Source organism: Carettochelys insculpta, chromosome 2, assembly GCF_033958435.1.
Source record: "Carettochelys insculpta isolate YL-2023 chromosome 2, ASM3395843v1, whole genome shotgun sequence".
Taxonomy (NCBI): Eukaryota; Metazoa; Chordata; order Testudines; family Carettochelyidae; genus Carettochelys; species Carettochelys insculpta.
In genome coordinates, this window is record NC_134138.1 from 120,819,616 (window position 1) to 120,837,427 (window position 17,812).

General features: G+C 41.8%; 1 protein-coding gene across 3 annotated transcripts in view; it reads left to right on the top strand.

Moving 5' to 3' along the window:
* Nucleotides 1-17,812, top strand: part of JARID2 (jumonji and AT-rich interaction domain containing 2) — a 305,764-nt gene that overhangs the window by 278,760 nt on the left and 9,192 nt on the right. For all 3 annotated transcript variants that reach the window (XM_074987636.1, XM_074987637.1, XM_074987638.1), the window contains 4 exons: nucleotides 1,050-1,164; nucleotides 5,760-5,865; nucleotides 11,865-12,047; nucleotides 16,681-16,811. In XM_074987636.1, the coding sequence (XP_074843737.1) occupies nucleotides 1,050-1,164; nucleotides 5,760-5,865; nucleotides 11,865-12,047; nucleotides 16,681-16,811 (535 nt within the window). The remainder of the gene's footprint in view (nucleotides 1-1,049; nucleotides 1,165-5,759; nucleotides 5,866-11,864; nucleotides 12,048-16,680; nucleotides 16,812-17,812) is intronic.

The window sequence follows — 17,812 nt, forward strand, 5'->3', positions numbered from 1 at the left end:
GGTCAGTATCTCTGTACACCTCATTCCAAGAGGAAGAAGGCATGTCTCGACAGAGGGGTTTTTCCACATGGACGGGCCAAGTGTTGGGAAAGCCTCTCCTGACAGAACTGTCAGCAAAAGATATGCAAATGCGTTGCACAATTTGGCATCTTTTGCCAACAGTTCTCAGCAATCTAGACACAGCCAAAGGGTGCAGGCATGGCCCCAGCAAACATCGTTGGCCAGAATATTTCGCACCCAGTGTAGGCTATAGTTCAGGGGTGGGGAATCTTTTTTTCGTTTCAAGGGCCAGTGACCCACAGAAAAATGAGTTGGGGTGCAGAAGCGTGATGGGGTTTGAGCGGGAGGGAGTGAAGGAGTGGGGTGCCTAAGTGGGAAGTGATGTGGGAGCGGGCTGGATTGGGGGGTCTGGGCAGAAGGGGTGTGTGATGTGGGTGATGGGGGGGCACTTACCTGCCTCGACTTCTTGGGGTCCACACTTGGCTCCAGACCCCACTGTTCGTAGGCATTGCCTTCCACTGGTTTGATTGGCCATGGTTCCAGCTAATGAGACTAGTGCAGGGGAGAAGCTACCAGGCAACACATCTTTGTGCTGCCATTCCCCCACCTGTGGGGAGGAGGTGGGGCATTGGCAGTGTGCTGAGCCATTTCTTCACTCCTCTAGGCAGAGCACACAGGCTGGAACTGTCCTTAGTCTGCCTGACTCCGGCCAGCAAGACTTGGGGCTCCACCTACCCCCCACCCTGCAGTGGGCTGGATGCTGGGAGGGGAGCCCTGAGCATTGGGGCCTGTATCCAAACAAGCTGCAGGGCAGATCCAGACTGTGGGCAAGGGATTCCCCACCCCTGCTTTATAAGAACAATACTCCTGGAAGAACCACAGTTAATGTAATGTTAGTGACTGAGTCATTTAAAACTTACTGGGTCAGCTCAGTGGAGAAGCAGGATTTTCAGCTGAAATGTGCCTTAAAAATGTCATTTATTTTTAATGAATAACAAAATTATTTTCGTTTAAGCTATTAAAATTTATTTTTAATTCCTGTATTTTAGGAGTGACAATTCCTTGGCTAAATATTGGCATGGTCTTTTCTACCTCATGCTGGTCTCGAGACCAAAATCACCTTCCATACATTGACTACTTACACACTGGTGCTGATTGCATTTGGTAAGTATCCATGTGGTTTGTCTCATTTACCCTGAGCCCCAGTGGCTGTAGGTAGGAGGTTGGAAGCGGCTGCAATATGGCTACTGCGTATTGCCTGAATCAGGAGAAACTATCAGATTTCATGACGTGGTATAGTAACCAAGAGAAAACCACTGTTCTAAAGGAAGAGCTCAGTATTTCTTAATATTTCTTCTAGTCTCTGTTTTAGGCTATTTAGCAGTAAACTATTTCTGTCTTGTGCAGATTTCACTCGGCAGAATGTTTCTGCCTGGTATCCAAATGATGACGAGTCAAGGCAGAATTTTGTTACACTGGTGTGTAGAGAGACTTGTTCAAGTCAGCTCTGTATTTTCATTTCTAAAGTGATTGTTCCCATCCTTCTGCTGAACTGTCCCCATTGTTCTGCTTTGCAAAATGTTCTGAGGCTCTGGAGATACCTGACCACAAATACATATTTTTAATTTGTACCCAGTGATGCCTACCTTTGAAACCACATCCTTCTAACATTTTGATGTGGATTGTTGTGAGTCTGCTGCTTACTGTTTGTCGTCACACAACTGCTCACATTTTCATGGAAGCACAACAGTTGATCGTGGAATCACTGGAAGCAGATGCTGGCAGCATTTAATTTACTTATCTGTATTGTGTCTGTTGTACTACGTTATCCTGAAAGGATCTGCTCTACAATAAGAAAAGTAATAAACAGCTAAACTTGTAGCCCTTGATTAAACAAAAAAGTAAGAATAATTAAAAAGCTCCTTGATTATCAAACTTTGATGCATGGAGGATGAATTATAATTGCCAATGGTACTTGGCACATACCATACGTAGTATTTTTAAGAAAATCAGACAGACAGAGATGTTTGGGTTACCCTCTTAATTACTAATTAAAATTATGTAGACTCTTTTCAGTATTAGTGGTGCTAAAGTTGATGCGTGTATATAGGTGAATTTTGGTTGTAGCTAAATTTCCCTACCATTGTCAGGGGCCCATTGTCCAAGGTGCACACTTAGGATAAGAGGCTGTCAGTGCGATGAAGAGCTTGCTGTCTAACACAAGACAGATCCCTAACTGGGGAAAGAGACAATATACAGAACAGAGGGAGCTGGAATGGCTTACAAGTGTTCTGTTAATTTAATTTTTAACAAATATTTTCAGGGGGTGGAGATCGGAGGTTTTTTCGTATTTTGTTCTAGGCGGGGCTGGTGATGCTTTCTCTACACTTAAAGTTGCCCAAGATACTATTTTGGATGTGTATAACTTTACCTGATTTAACTGTTTGCCCTTATATTTTCCATGCTGGCTGGCTGCCCTGAGCTAAATTTATCTGAATAGTTTCAGCCAAAGCAATGAAGATGCTCCTGAGAATGAGAGTAGGGAAAAGTATGGTGTTTTGAAAGCTTTAAAAACATGTCTAACATTCTCGTTTTTCGAGACGTACCAGCACACGCATGCATTTGAGCCGAATATATTTGTCAGAGTGTATTTCCTGTGCTCTCCTGTCACCTCCTGCTGCACTGTTCCCAAAATATTTTCAACTGTGCCACCCGGGGGGGGGGGGGGGGGGGAATATGCTCAGGATGGGATGGGGGAGCTGCCAGTACCTCTCTTGCTGGAGCCACTCCTGAGTATTCTTCAGGCTCTAGCAGCAGCTGTCTGCCCTCTCCCCACCCCCAGCCTTTGTGTCAGAGCCTGGTTACTGCAGGCTTTTAGTGTCCAGTCAGCAGCACTAACCAGCCACTGCCAAGTCCTCTTTTTGACCAGACTTCAACCTGAGCCAGGGCTGGGGGCCTTGGCTGCGACTGGGGCTGGTGCTGAGGCCGGGGCCAGTGCAGGACTGGAGGCAGAGTGGGGTTGGGTGTTGCTCCTGTCTGGGGTCTGGCTCAGGAACAGAGTCAGGGCCTTTCCACCCTCCCCACCTAGTGGTGGCAATTTAAAAAGAACGCCCTGTAGACCAGGGGAGTGAAAAAGCTGTGGGTGTTAGGAACGGGAGACAGACAAACAAGAGGACAGGGTCTTCGGGTTCAGGAGGGAGAGGGGATATAGTAGTGAACAGAGGCCAAAGGAATAGGGGGAAAGCAGGGGCAGATGGTTTGGTTGCCCCTAAGGCATGCTTGCCTCTTCCATTTGGAATGGGAACCCAAGTTTCTTAAGTATCACCACTCCTCTGCTGTCAACAAAATACCTCTGAAACTCACTGGCAAGGCGTCCCATCTCTGCTTGTGCTAGTCCACATGATGGACAAGTCTGCTAGTGCTCTGAATTACTCCATTAGGCCAAGGAACAAATGTTGGAGCAGTGGATGTAAAGGTTCGACCCTATGAATGAATCTTGCAAGGATCAGTAATTGTCCATGTGCATCCCTGTGCTCTGAGTGTCCCTAAACCTCTGCCTGCTGGATGCTATGAGTGGGTGATGGGGTGGATCAGTTGATGACCGCCCTCTTCTGTTCATTCCCTTTGAAGCCTCTGGCATTGGCCATTGTCAGAAGGCAGGGGTGTGAGTTAGATAATTGTTGGTCTGATCCCATATGGCTGTTCTTATGTTCTTATAAGAAACAAACTCTGCACCAAGGACTGTTGTGCACAGAAGAAATTGGAGAGTATGTAGCTGAAATTTCACAGCTGAATGGCAAATCCCCACAGGCTCTGCTTCTCCCCCACTCCCTCCGAAGGCTCTCCAATGAAGGAAACGTTGAACATTGGATCTTGTGAAAAGCATCAATTTTTGAGCTTGTCATCTTCACCAAAGGTGCTTCAACTTTCTTGCATTTATGAAAGTCTTTCGTTGATCACATTGCCTGCATCTCTCTCATGGCTTTAATTTCAGTTTTGCCTGTGAGCTTTTGGCAGTGGGGAGATTAGATGTCAGGAAAGCTACACTTTGGAGGAGCAGGAGGAGGAGGGAAGAAGGGTTGTCGCAGGCATGGTTAGGAAAATTTCTGTACAGGGGTGCCAAGACCGCTGACTGTTAGAGAAAGAAACATAATCTTCACTGTTACCACATCCATCTCCCTGTGTGTTTTGTACTGGTTGTTTCTTTGTATTACCCTAAGATTGTAAACTCTTAGATGTAGGAGCTGGCCTTTTATTACATTTATACAGTAGGCCCCTGACTTACACAGTTTTGACTTGTGCGATTCTTGGAACAATGTGAGTCGAAATCCTGCAAGTGGCGGGGAGCCGAGAACCAGGTGGTAGCTGGGCTCTTGCGCTCCCAGCAGCTGTGCCTTACTCCCACCTCCCCTATGCTTGTGGGAGCCAGGAAACTGACTGGAGCTGCTGCACCTGGCTCCCTGCTCACAGAGTGGCAGGGAGCCTGGAGCCAGGTGGGCAGTGCTGGTCAGTTTCCTAGCTCCCGCAAGCAAAGGGGAGCCAGAATCCAGGCAGCAGGGTGAGTACCACACGCAGGCATGGAGGCGCCACCATCTTCACTGTGGCTGCAGAGCCCCTCCACTACTCACAGCCCTGGCCTGGGGGAACCTGAAGGCGGTAGGGACTCTGCCTATCCCCATCCCGACTTAATTCAAAATTGACTTGAGTTGGGGGTCTTCTGTATAGTGCCTGGCATGACGGACGTTGATTAGGAACCCCCAGGCATTACTGCAATATAATGAAATAACCTTCACAATCGTACCAATAAGTGTTTCTCTTCTGCATTTCTTTCCCCACACTGTGTATGCATCTCTACTTCTGCTCCCCCTTCAGCCTTTATTCGTCAGCAAGATTGCACCTATCTACCCTGCACAGTGCCAGTTCCTCAGCCACGTAAAACCAAAGCAAGCTATCCCTAGACCGTTTCATGCCACTGGGGAAAGCATTAATGGCCAGGATTGCTTTGGTGGCCAGCAAAATAGGGGAGGATGGGAGAGATTATGGAATACTTGTAATTCTGCACCCATTTTAAACCCCTCTTCCTGTATGGCCTGCTGCGTTTTAGGCATTTGTGATAGTTTCTGTTGCGGGGAAAAGGAGGAAAGCTGAATTTGAGGCTTGTCAAATAAGTGAAGGAGGAAGAGCTCGCAATATTTTGTCTTTATTAATTAAATATATCTAATGTAACTTTCAATATCTGTATTACGTTGATTTGAGACTACAAACATCTGTTTTGGTTCAAGAAAAAATGTTGCTTTCACTTGAGGTAGGTTTAAGCATCTGTAACAAATATAGTAATTTAAAGGAAGGCTTAGGGTGACTGTAGGCAATGTAGGGGCTGAGTAGATGGGAACTTCTGATTGCCGATATCCTTGGTACCGTAGACGTCAGGCTGTTACTGACTCTCTTCTCTCTCATTTGTAGAGTAGTGAGCTGTCACATGTGCTGCTTTGGGGATAGCTTGTTATCAGTTAAATCTTTGCTGTAGTAAATACTGTAGGTTTCAGTCTAAATAAATAATGTTCCATGCATCTGAAGCATTTTGCCAAAATAGCCTGGGATGGGGGGAGGGGTAGGAAGGGGGGCTCCTTTTACATTTTTCCTCACTTGTTTATAGCTTTGGAGTGGAGTTGGTCAGTCCTTCCCTTTGCTGGACAAGTTGGGGAACGCCATTTACTACATAGTAAATGCTCAATCTATTTTCTCTTTCAAATAAACAGGTATTGCATTCCTGCTGCAGAGGAGAACAAACTTGATGATGTGGTACATACCCTTCTGCAAGCCAATGGCACTCCAGGGCTGGAAATGCTTGAAAGCAATGTAATGGTGAGTCGTTTTGTATCTGTGACACTCCAAAGCTAATTGAAAGGATGTTTTATTGCTTTTGAGTTAAAGAAGAAAAACATTGCCAGTAAAGTCTGGACCACTAATATTTCCAGTATTTTCCAATTTTGCAGAACGCCATCATGATGAAGTAAAGCTAAAGCCTGCAGTTCAGTAACTGTCCATTACAAAAGCATCCACATTCCATTGAAAACATGTAAAATACACATATAGCCAAAGTTTTTACTAATAAAATCTCCATCGTAGCAGATGAGATCCTGTTGTCTTTTACAGTTACATGACTGCAATTAGATGATTATGGGTACTTGGATGTCAGCTTCTTTGTTTACTTTAGAGCAGCATTTCCCTGTTTTATTTGGTCACAGAACACTTTTAAACTCGAAAGAATTTTGCAGAAACCCATTCCCGGGGTCCACCCCCCCTCAAGCCTCCAAACTCACACCCTCCATCTCCAGGTTTTACACACCTCGGCCCCCAAATCTGCCCCCTATCCCCAAGCTTTACCCCATGTCCCACAAATCTACCCCCACATCTCAAGGCTTAACTCCTCTCAGCCCTAAAGCCACCCAAATATTTCACCAAATGTGGTGGACGAACATACCTCTGCTCTTCCAACTCTAGTTCTGAGGGCCTAACACAGGAGGACACAGGACCCACCTGATTACCCTACCACCAGCAGCAGGACGATGCAGAACTTGTCTCACTCCCCACCAGTGGTGGCAGAGGAGGGAGCCACAGAAGAGTTAGTGGCAGCAGCAGAACCACAAATGACTCCTTAAGCCGCAAGTGGCTCTGGAGGTGCAGGTTGCCATCTCTTGACTGTGGAATCCTTACTTTCACTTTGCTGATCTCCGGGCTTCTGTGGAACACCAATTGGGAAACACTGCTTTAAAGTTGATGCTTCCTGATTTCTGTATGCAGTGTTGTAGTTGTGTTAGTCCCAGGATGAGAGAGACAAGGTGGGTGAGACATTTTGTTGGACCGATGTCTGTTGATGAGCAAGGCAAACTTTTGATTTTAGTCTTGTCTCACTCACAGAAGTTGGTCAAATAAAATATATTACCTCTCCCAGCTTTGCTTCTCTTTCTATTTTAAGCATTTTTTTTACAATTTAAAATTTATTTGGCTTTCTTTCCTAGGAATGTTTTTAAAAAAGCAGTTAAAAAAGCTCAGGGTCTCTGTGGATAGAAATCATAGAATCATAGAACACTAGGACCGGAAGGGGCCTCGAGAGGCCATCGAGTCTAGTCCCCTGCCCCGACGTCAGGACCGACCACTATCTACACCATCCCTGATAGACATCTATCTAATCTGTTCTTAAATATCTCCAGCGAGGGAGATTCCACAACCTCCCTTGACAACTTATTCCAGTACTTGACCACCCTGACAATTAGGAACTTTTTCCTAATGTCCAACCTAAACTTCCCTTGCTGCAGCTTAAGTCCATTGCCTCTTGTTCTCTCCTCAGAGGCCAAGAAGAACAAGTTTTCTCCCTCCTCCTTATGACACCCTTTAAGATATCTGAAAACCGCTATCATGTCCCCCCTCAATCTTCTTTTTTCCAAGCTAAACAAGCCCAATTCTTTCAGCCTTTCTTCATAAGTCATGTTCTCCAGACCTTTTATCATTCTAGTTGCTCTTCTCTGGACCTTCTCTAATTTCTCCACATCTTTCTTGAATTGGGGTGCCCAGAACTGGACACAATATTCCAGCTGAGGCCTAACCAGCGCAGAGTAGAGCGGTAGAATGATTTCTCGTGTCTTGTTCACAACACACCTGCTAATGCACCCCAGAATCATGTTTGCTTTTTTTGCAACAGCATCACACTGTTGACTCATATTTAACCTGTGATCTACTAGAACCCCTAGATCCCTTTCTGCTGTACTCCTTCCTAGACAGTCTTTTCCCATTCTGTATGTGTGAAACAGATTATTCCTTCCTAAGTGCAGCACCTTACATTTATCTTTATTAAACTTCATCCTGTTTACTTCAGACCATTTCTCCAATGTATCTAGATCATTCTGAATTATGACCCTATCCTCCAAGGTAGTTGCAACCCCTCCCAGCTTGGTATCATCTGCAAACTTAATGAGCGTACTTTCTATGCCAATATCCAAATCATTAATGAAGATATTGAACAGAACTGGTCCCAAAACAGACCCCTGCGGAACCCCACTTGTTATGCTTTTCCAGCAGGATTGAGCACCATTAACTACTCCTCTCTGGGTACGATTAACCAGCCAGTTATGCACCCACCTTATTGCAGCCCCATTTAAGTTGGACTTGCCTAGTTTGTCGATAAGAATATTATGTGAGACCGTTTCAAATGGTTTACTAAAGTCTAGGTATACCACACCCATGCCTGACTAAGACTGTACCAGTAGGGATGTATACTACCAACCACCTGACTTGAATGTTGACTGTGAAATGTTCAGGGAGATTAGAGATGCCCTCCTCTGCCCCTACCCCACCCCACAAAACCCCAAAACCTAAAAATAGTGATACTAGAGGATTTCAACTATCCCCAGAGTGACTGGGTAGATGACATCTCAGAATAGGATACAGAGATAAAAACTGACACTGTTTAAGACGACTCCTTGGAGCATATAGTAATGGAATTCACAGAAGGAGAAGCAATTCTTGATTTCATCCGAAGTAGCACACTGGATCTGGTTGAAGAGGTGAATGTGGCTGAACTACTTGGTAAAAGCCTATCATGGGAGTATGTAATTTTAGAAAGGCGAGCTATACAAAAATGAGGAAGCTAGTTAAACAGAAATTAAAAGGTATAGTCGCCAAAGTGAAGTATCTGTAAGCTGCATGGAATCTTTTTAAAAACACCATAATAGAGGCTCAGATTAAATGTATACCCGAAATTAAGAAATTGTAGACTAGAAAGTGCATCCGTAGCTAAACAACAAAGTAATTAATGGTGAGAGGCAAAATAAGTGTTCTTTAAAAATTGTAAATTAAATTTTATTGAGGAAAATAGTAAGACGCATAAGCGCTGGTAAGTCATATGTAAACGTTTATTTAGACAGGCCAAAAAAGAATTTGGAGAACAACTAGCCAAACACTCCAAAGCTAACAGCAAATAATGTTTTTAGTACATCTAAAACAGGAAGACTGCTAAACAATCAGTGGGGCCATTGGATCATTGAGGTCCTAAAGGAACACTCAAGGCCATTGCAGAGAAGCTAAGTAAGTTCTTTGTATCAGTCCCCACTACAGAGGCTGCGAGGGAGGTTGCCACACCTGAGTCATTCTTGTGGAGTGATTGAAGTGTCTTTAATGGAGGTTGTGGAACAAACTGTTTCAATTAAACCATAATAAGTCATCACAACCAGACAGTATTCACCCAAAAGTTCTGAAAGAAATCAAATATGAAATCGCAGACCGACAAACTGGGGTATATTACCTATTGTTTAAATCAGCTTCTGATCCAGTGGGTGTAGATGAGGTGGAAGAAGCTGACATTACGCATCTTCTGCAAATCACACAATGAAGATCTCCTGGAGCTAGAGGTGATGACAGCAATAGAAGAAGAGGTCCAAGAAATTAAAGAACCAGCCCATTGACTTAAGACTGCCAAATGTGCTTCTGAAACTTTTCAAATGATTAAAGTTGGCTTTAAGATCTTTAGTGATGCCAATTCTAACAAGGAACTCAGCTCTGAAGTGATTAGGGAATTGGTCATGTAATGAATTGCTATAAAAAAAAAATGTACCATCCCCTTACCAAAGAAAAAAGGAGGGAAAGGGGAGCAAATCCACAATTCTACATGTGTGCCTCCCCCCGGCCCCAAATTGGGAAATTTTGGCAAGAGAAGCAGCTGGACAATCCACCTTCTGACATCACCACATCAGTCAAGCTTCACAATCATCATTCCAAGTTCAGTACTAAACTGCTTGTTTAAAATTTATAATGTATGTGTATTTAATATCTTTTGTCTGGTGGGGGAAAAAATTCTCAGGAACCTAACTCTCCCCTCTCTCATTTACATTTTTATGTGGAAATTTGTTTCATTTAACATGGGTGTACTTAGTCGCATTTTTCAAGAACGTAACTACAACATTCGAGGAATTAATATGTGTTGAACGTACACATGGTTTGGGAAAGGGGGAAAAGCATGCTGTCCTTTTGTTAAAAAAGGATCTCCCAAAACTAAGGGACTGGGCAACAAAATGGCAGATGAAACTCAGTACTGATTGATGCCAAGTAATTCTTTTGGAAAACAATCCCAACTGTATACAAAATGACAATGTAAATTAGCTGCTAACACTTGGTAACCATCCTGGAGCCAGTGTGGATAGTTCTCTGTAAACCAGGCATGTCCAACCCGCGGGCCGCATGCGGCCCTGGGCAGCTAGTAATGCGGCCCCACAAGATCGTAAACTTTTAACATTATTATGTGATTTATATACATTAACTATATTATATAGATATTATATGTGGCCCAAGACAATTCCTCTTCACTCAATGCAGCCCAGGCAAGCCGAAAGGTTGGACACCCATGCTGTAAACATTTGTCTCAATGAACAGCAGCAGAACAAAAAGCTAATAATGATAGGAACCACTGGGAAAGGGATAGAGGAGACAGAAAATAAAATGCTGCCTCTATGTAAACCCATGGCACACCCACATTTAGAATGCTTTATGCTGCTCAAAAAGGTGTACTAGAATTTGGAAAAGGTACAGAGAAGGGCAACTAAGATTATTAGTGATATGAGACAGCTGCCATGTGAGGAGAAATTAACAAGGCTGGGACTTTCCAGCTCGGAAAAGAGATGACTATAAGAGGTAAGATAGAGGTGTATAAAATCTTGACAAGTGAGAAAGTGAAAAAGGAAATGTTGTTTATTCCTTCAAAAACCAAGGGTTACCCAATGAAATCAGTAGACAGCAGGTTTAAAATAAACAAAAGGAAGTATTTCATCACATAATGTGCAGTCAGCCTATGGTACTCTCTGCCAAAGGATATTGTGAAGGCCAAAAGCATAACAGGGTTTAGAAGAGAATTAAGTGTAGGTAAGTTCTTGGAGACTAGGTATATCAATGGCCATTAGCCAAGATGGTCAGGGACATGACCCCATACTTATAGGAGGGAGCTGGGAGTGGATGACAGAGGATGGATCACTTACTTGATTGCCAGTTCATTCCTTCTAAATTAGCATGTGGCATTGGCCACTGTCAGAAGACAGGATGCTGGGCTTCCTGGACCACTGATTGGCCCTAGTGTGGTCATTTTTATGTTGTACTAGAAAGGATTACGTTATGCTGACCAGGAGCTCTATGCCCATCTTAAATTTTTGGTCATTTATAAATAGGCAATTTTGAAGCTGTAAAACTGGGAAAGGACTGGCGAAGAGTAGTAGGTTAATTTTTGGCTATTTTTCAGGTGTGTTGTTTTTAGGCCTTGTGTATTGAAACAGGAATTCTCTGTAATTCCTTAAAACCTTTTTAGCTTCCAGGGTTTTACATGTCATACCTAGCACACACACTTAGCATCTGAAAGCATTTGCTAGTATATGTTTTATATATAAAATAGATCGGCTTAACCTTGAAAGACAGATTTATTATCTGACAGTCTTTAAAATGGCTTTAGTTTCCTTAGGAAAGGTAATTGTATTTCTGCAAAGAAAAAGTAGTGGCATGAAATGCCAAACCTCCTTGTTCTAAATTACAGCATGTTTTCATGTAATGTAACTGAAGTTCTTGGCAAGTGATATTTTAAAGTTGTACTTTCAGAGAAAGCTCTCTCTGTTGTAACTGCACCCCCCCCCCTCCCCCCCCGCAATATTTTACATTCTGGGCAATGGAAATTCAGTGTTTCATATTGGGCACAGCAGAGGAGGTAAAATTGATGAAGTGTTGGTGTTGTATGTGCTCACCCTTCCATAGCAATTGATACATGGCAGTGCCCAACAAAGAGGGGATTTAACTATAAGAAGATTAAAACTTTTCTTCATGTTTTATTGTAGATCTCCCCAGAAGTCTTGTGCAAGGAGGGGATCAAGGTGCACCGTACTGTACAGTCGAGTGGGCAGTTTGTCGTCTGTTTTCCAGGATCTTTTGTGTCTAAAGTGTGTTGTGGCTACAGTGTTTCTGAAACAGTACACTTTGCTACCACCCAGTGGACAAGTATGGGTTTTAAAACTGCCAAGGTAAAGTGAAAACTGGAAGCTTAAAATGGGTACATAATCCTATCAGTAGCTTAAAAATCAGCAAACTAAACATTCTGACATGTCTAGACTCCAGCGGATTTGTGGATTATTTAAAATATGTATTTCTGAGATTTGTGGGATACCAGAACTGTATCTTCATTCCAGAAAAGAATCCTAGTTTAATACGTGGTAACCAAAGCCTGTGTGGGTTTGGAAATGGCATAAGTTTAGTTTAGAATTAAAGTTGTAATCATTCACAAGGATACTTTGGAAAATGAGTGACATGCCATTGAACTGCAAAAACAAATGGCTGCTGTGCACGCCCAGCATACTGCTTACCTAAATTTTTCCTTTGCCTCCATGTGGTCAGTTTTTGGGGGCAGGAAAGTTTTTTATTGATTACTTCCTTTCCTGAAATGTTGTGTAAGTACTTTGATGGCATTTACATAGAACCCAGAACACATCTTCATTTTCAGCCTCAAGTCAAATGGTCAGTACACCCATTGTTTTTAATTTGAGAGCTGCAGAAATTTTCAGGCTGTAAGTTTCATTTGTCCAGACTAGGTGTTAGTTCCTTTGTGTTCTCGGGACGTAGCATTCTTCCGAGTATGTTTTACAATAAACAGATTGTTAAAGTATCCTTTTAAAGTAACACAGTAGTATGATTTCCCTAGGAAAGAGGATCACACAGATTGCTCTACTCTGTGCTGTTTACACCTCAATTGGAGTACTGTGTCCAGTTCTGGGCACATTTTAGGAAAGATGTGGAGAAATTGGAGCGTCCAGAGAAGAGCAACTAAAATGATTAAAGGTCTAGAAAATATGACCCATGAGAGAAGATTGAAAGAATTGGGTTTGTTTAGTTTGGAAAAGAGAAGGCTGAGATTATTTTATTATTATATCATCAGCTTCCAAGTATCAAAAATGGTGCTACAAGGATAAGGGAAAAATTATTCTCCTTTGCCTCTGATGATATGACTAAAAGGTTAAACTGCAGCAAGAGAGCTTCAGGTTAGACATTAGGAAAAAATTCCTAACTGTCAGAGTGGTTAAGTAGTGGAATGAATTACTATGGAGGTTGTGGAATCTCCAACAATATTGATAATTAACAGGTTGGATAAATATCTAGCAGGGATGATATAAGATGGTGGCTGGTCTTGCCATGAGGGCAGGGGACTGGACTTGATGACCTCTTGAGGTTCCTTCCAGTTCTAGTGTTCTGTGATTCTATGATGAAAGCCATGTTGCATTTTTTTAATCTGAACAGAAGTGGATCCTGATTTAACCAGTTAGTGATTGATTGGAACAACATACCTATAAACCCTACATACAAAGGGTGTTCCTAAGCATGTATTTGCCTGACAGTTGCAGCAATGCAAATGTCCTAAGAGACAGGGATTGTTACTTAGGGATGATAGAAAAAGCTCTGTTTGGTGTTCCAAAATATGAACAGTTTCTTTTGATTAGTGAACTTGGCACTGGATGAATGTAACTTGATTGAAAATTCAACAGATTCTAATTGTGATAACCTACCTTGGAATCTAATGCTATACCTTTCCCAAGCTTTAAAAGAATCTTGATGTATAGTAATATCAAAATAACCTTAGAAACCTGCTCCACCCCATTCTTTGTCTTTTTTTCAAGCCATGCTACCTTTTCAACTCTCTCTTAAGCTCTGGAAATTCCTCCTTGGTTTCTTCACTTTGAGGGTTACTTTGCCACTTTCACAGACCCACATTGTGCTTTTCAGAGATCTGTTATGTAAGCATCAAAAATTCTCCTGCAGATTGTTAATGAAGTGACTGACAGCCGTATGCTAAAGTCTTCTTTTAAAACTCTGGACAATAACATTGATAGTTTATCTGCTTTGATTAATATTGACTTTGCTCGTATTAATATTATTGACTTTGCTCGTGTTGTGATTTTATTTTATATATATTGCACTGTATAGTATTGGTAGCTTTTCCTGGTTATGTTTTGGCTTGACTCTTCAGAGACTTCTTTTCTAGGGAAAGCTGAAATTCCAGATAAGTCAAACATCGCAATCCAGTTCCTGATCTGACTTCTTGTTGTGAACTTGATGACCAAAATCCATGCCTTTCTCTGAACTAGCAGATTGCATTTAAGGAAATCTGGCACAGTGAAGAATCTATTTGAAATTTTTGTCAGCTGAGCTGACAAAGAATTTAAAAGTCCAGCCCTGCATTGTGTAATTTTGTGTGTCACAAATCACATTTTAGGAATGATACTTCAGCAACAATCTGTGGAACTCTCATTCTATGAGACGTAAATCAGTCACAACATACAATTGCTCTATTTCATTGTTTTCCTCTTTACAATTTAGATACGTACGGTTCTTCAGTCACCCTAGTACAAGAGTCTGCAACCTGTGGCTCTTTAAGGATTTCTTGTGGCTCTCAACACAATAATTGCGAAGTTTAAAAAAAAAAAAAAAAGCCTCACTCTCCTGATTATATTCGATAAATGGTAAATGTCTAAAGGTCCAAAAATGAACAACTCATATCTAAGTAGCAAACTATGTATGATCTCAAAATATTGGATAACTCCCCCAGCATCCTCCAGAGAGAGGGAGGGTTTGGCAGTGAAAGTCAGGAAGATAGTCATGCAAACACACATGTAAAGTGTGAGGAAATTGAATATGTAAAAAGTTTGTGAACATCCTGCAGTAAATACGTATCACATTATAAATCATTGTGTGTGTGCTGTTCTTAAAACGGGTTACAAAAAGTACGGTTTGATGTTTTTTTTAAAGACAGTCCATATTCACATGCATTGCAGCTCTTGAATTATTGAGTATTTTACTGAATTGGAAGATATGGCTCTTCTTGCTATTTTGGTTGCTGACCCCCTGCCCTAGTAAATTCACCTGCTTGAGGGCCAGTAGCTAGGCTGATGGAAGAATTTTCCTGATAATTGCATATACAGTGGGATGAACCTAATTGCATCACACAGAGGCTGCAGAACTTGTCACAGCTGTCAGCTACATAGATAAGTTGGCCAAGCACATCTTGCATTTTCTTAGCCTGTGTGCTGATCCTACTAGCATAGACTCAGGCACAGTTAATCTGGATTAACAGACATTTTTCTCATCACATGGATTGTGTGTCCACTTTGGCGTTTGTGTTCCCTGAAAATATCCCAGTGTCATCACTCTTACGACAAGTTTGACTTCAACCATAGGCATGCACTCTGTGATATTTGTTCTGTCAGAGAATGGTGCATTCGGGGGTACTTTCAGTGCGAAAGAAAGTATTTAAGAGCATTTGCTTCAGAGGGTAGGACGGAAGAATTTTAAAAATCAAATTAACCTCAATTTTAAGATCACCCTGCTTTGTTTTGCAGTGTACCTTTAAACTGTGTCTTCTTGGCCTACCTATATGGTGTCAACTTTGATATTCTGTGTCTTAAAAATCTTGTTCTGTCACTCGTTGTATATGAAACAGATTCTCTTAAGACAGTGGGAAAGAATCCAAACATTCTCTTGTTACAAAGTGGAAAGGACTGCACTGATATACAGAAGAGATTTAGCCATCAAATAAACGGCAACTTTCAATTATCCTCCTGATCACAGAATCATTGCAAGACATTCACATACTCAGTAACACCAAAATTTCTATTGATTTTGTGATTTCACTAAGCATGCTCTTCTTTCATCATTCTCCCTCCCCGTTCTGCTGCCTACCTGACTTCCTATTCATCATTTTCTAGTTATTTCTTAAATGCCACCCATACGCTTGATGATACAAGAGACTCAAAACTAAGCCAGACCCTGTCCAAAAGACAGAAATGGGGAGCACTGACCACAGTGTGGAGCTAAAAGGAAGGAGTACTTGAGTGATTGGTTTGATTCACTGCTAGTGAGCATTGCAGAACAAATGAGTCTTTGGAGGGTGTAGGTTTGATAAAACCAAGATGGATTATACATTATTCTGTGCATAGGATCCCAGTCCAGATCCTAATAAGATCAGGGAAAAGACTCCCATTGACCTCAGGAGGTAATATTACGATTTCTGTTCCCCTGCCCTTCTTTTCCTCAGTTTCTTGACTTCCATACCTATTCTGTCTGTCTTTAATAAGATGGGTGTTTGAAATGTGAGGAAGGCCAGTTGGCACTGGAGTTTCTGCCAAATACTTGTTAAATATTTAATTTCACTGAATAAATTTGTCCTGGAGGGATTTTTAATTGTTTCTGTATTAGTTTTCACAACACAGGACTTCGCTTGAAGGAAAAAAAAAAACCCCGGAAACAGAAATGCTATTTAGAAAACTGACTTCTTAGCATTAAGTTTTACAGAAACTTTTCTTGCCTTATATTGGTGAGCATTGGTTTCGAAGTATATAAAATTCACCCCCTAGGTTCTCCCTGTAGGGAATACCACTCCTGGTACATTTGTCTGTCTGTCTGCCTTCACCTGGTTTAGGCATCAACGTTCTGTGAGTTTGCTTTACTTGGAGCAGCTACAGGAGGTATTTGTTCACAGACCTTTAACAGGAAACATAGCTTTAAAAACAATCAACCAAAGAAAAATGTAACTTTGTTCTGTGTCAAGTTTATCCAAATTTTTTTTATTTCATTTTATTCAAGAACTAACTTGGAAATCTGTTAACTCAGGAAATGAAGCGGCGACGTATAGCCAAACCGTTTTCAATGGAAAAGTTGCTTTATCAGATTGCAACGGCAGAAGCAAAAAAGGAAAATGGATCGACTCTCAATACAATATCGGCACTTCTCGGAGAGCTCAGGTAACAGGAAAAGCGGCTTGTTTCATGTACCCTGTGTTTCACAGAGAAACTCTGCAGATGTAGCATTCAGTGAAGCAGAAAACCTATTTGGATACAGCAAGGTCTAGAAGAAACTTTCGTGGCTGTATTTGATGCCAATGTGCCAGTGGTTAGATTATCTTGCTGTAAAATAATTTTTCCATTTCTGGCACTATCAAGGAGTTAAAAAAACAAAGGTTATTTTTTTTTCATGTATTCATTTTTTTAAGTCTTGATGCTGAGTGTTGGAGTATCCTGATATGCTAATTAATGTAAGATGCCTAGTGCCAAAGGGTTAAACCTGTCTCTCTTAATCACTTGGCACCAGTAGCCTTTGTCAATCCACTAGTGAGTTTTGCACCGTGAAATCCCTTTTGTAGCATCAAGCGTTTTATATACTACAGCTGTAAAATATTTTTTGTGGGGAGAAGTCTTTTTGCCATTGGTAAATCAGGAACTTCTGCACTTGTGGCAATGGGTCATGCCCTAGCAGCTGGATGGGAATGATTTCATGTTCCTTTTTTCTCCCTACAGTGATTAAGGGGACCGTATTTAGGGTTTCTCATGAGGTAGGAAGGTTTAAGAAGGGGGGAAAGCAAACATGATACGATGTCACCTGGATTCCTATGTAATGATCTTCTCTTTTGTTCCCTACTATGTAGTGTCGCTACCTATCTTTCAAGTGTGTGACAGCTGGGTAGTACTGGTCGTAGTTCATCGAATAATCAAGATGTCCATAGAAAGCTTTGATGTCTGGAATCTACAAATTGTATTTAACAAACTAATATTAATATGTCACTGGAATTTTTTTCCAAATTGTGGAGGGGAAATCCCACACACAATTACTTGTGCTCGTGTTCAGAGTGTATTGCTAGAGGGAAATTTATTTGTAGGTGTGCTAGAACATGCCACCTGAAACCAGTTCCCCTGTGGGAATAATAGCATCCACATGCATTTTTTTTTCCTTGAAGGGAAGAAAGTGT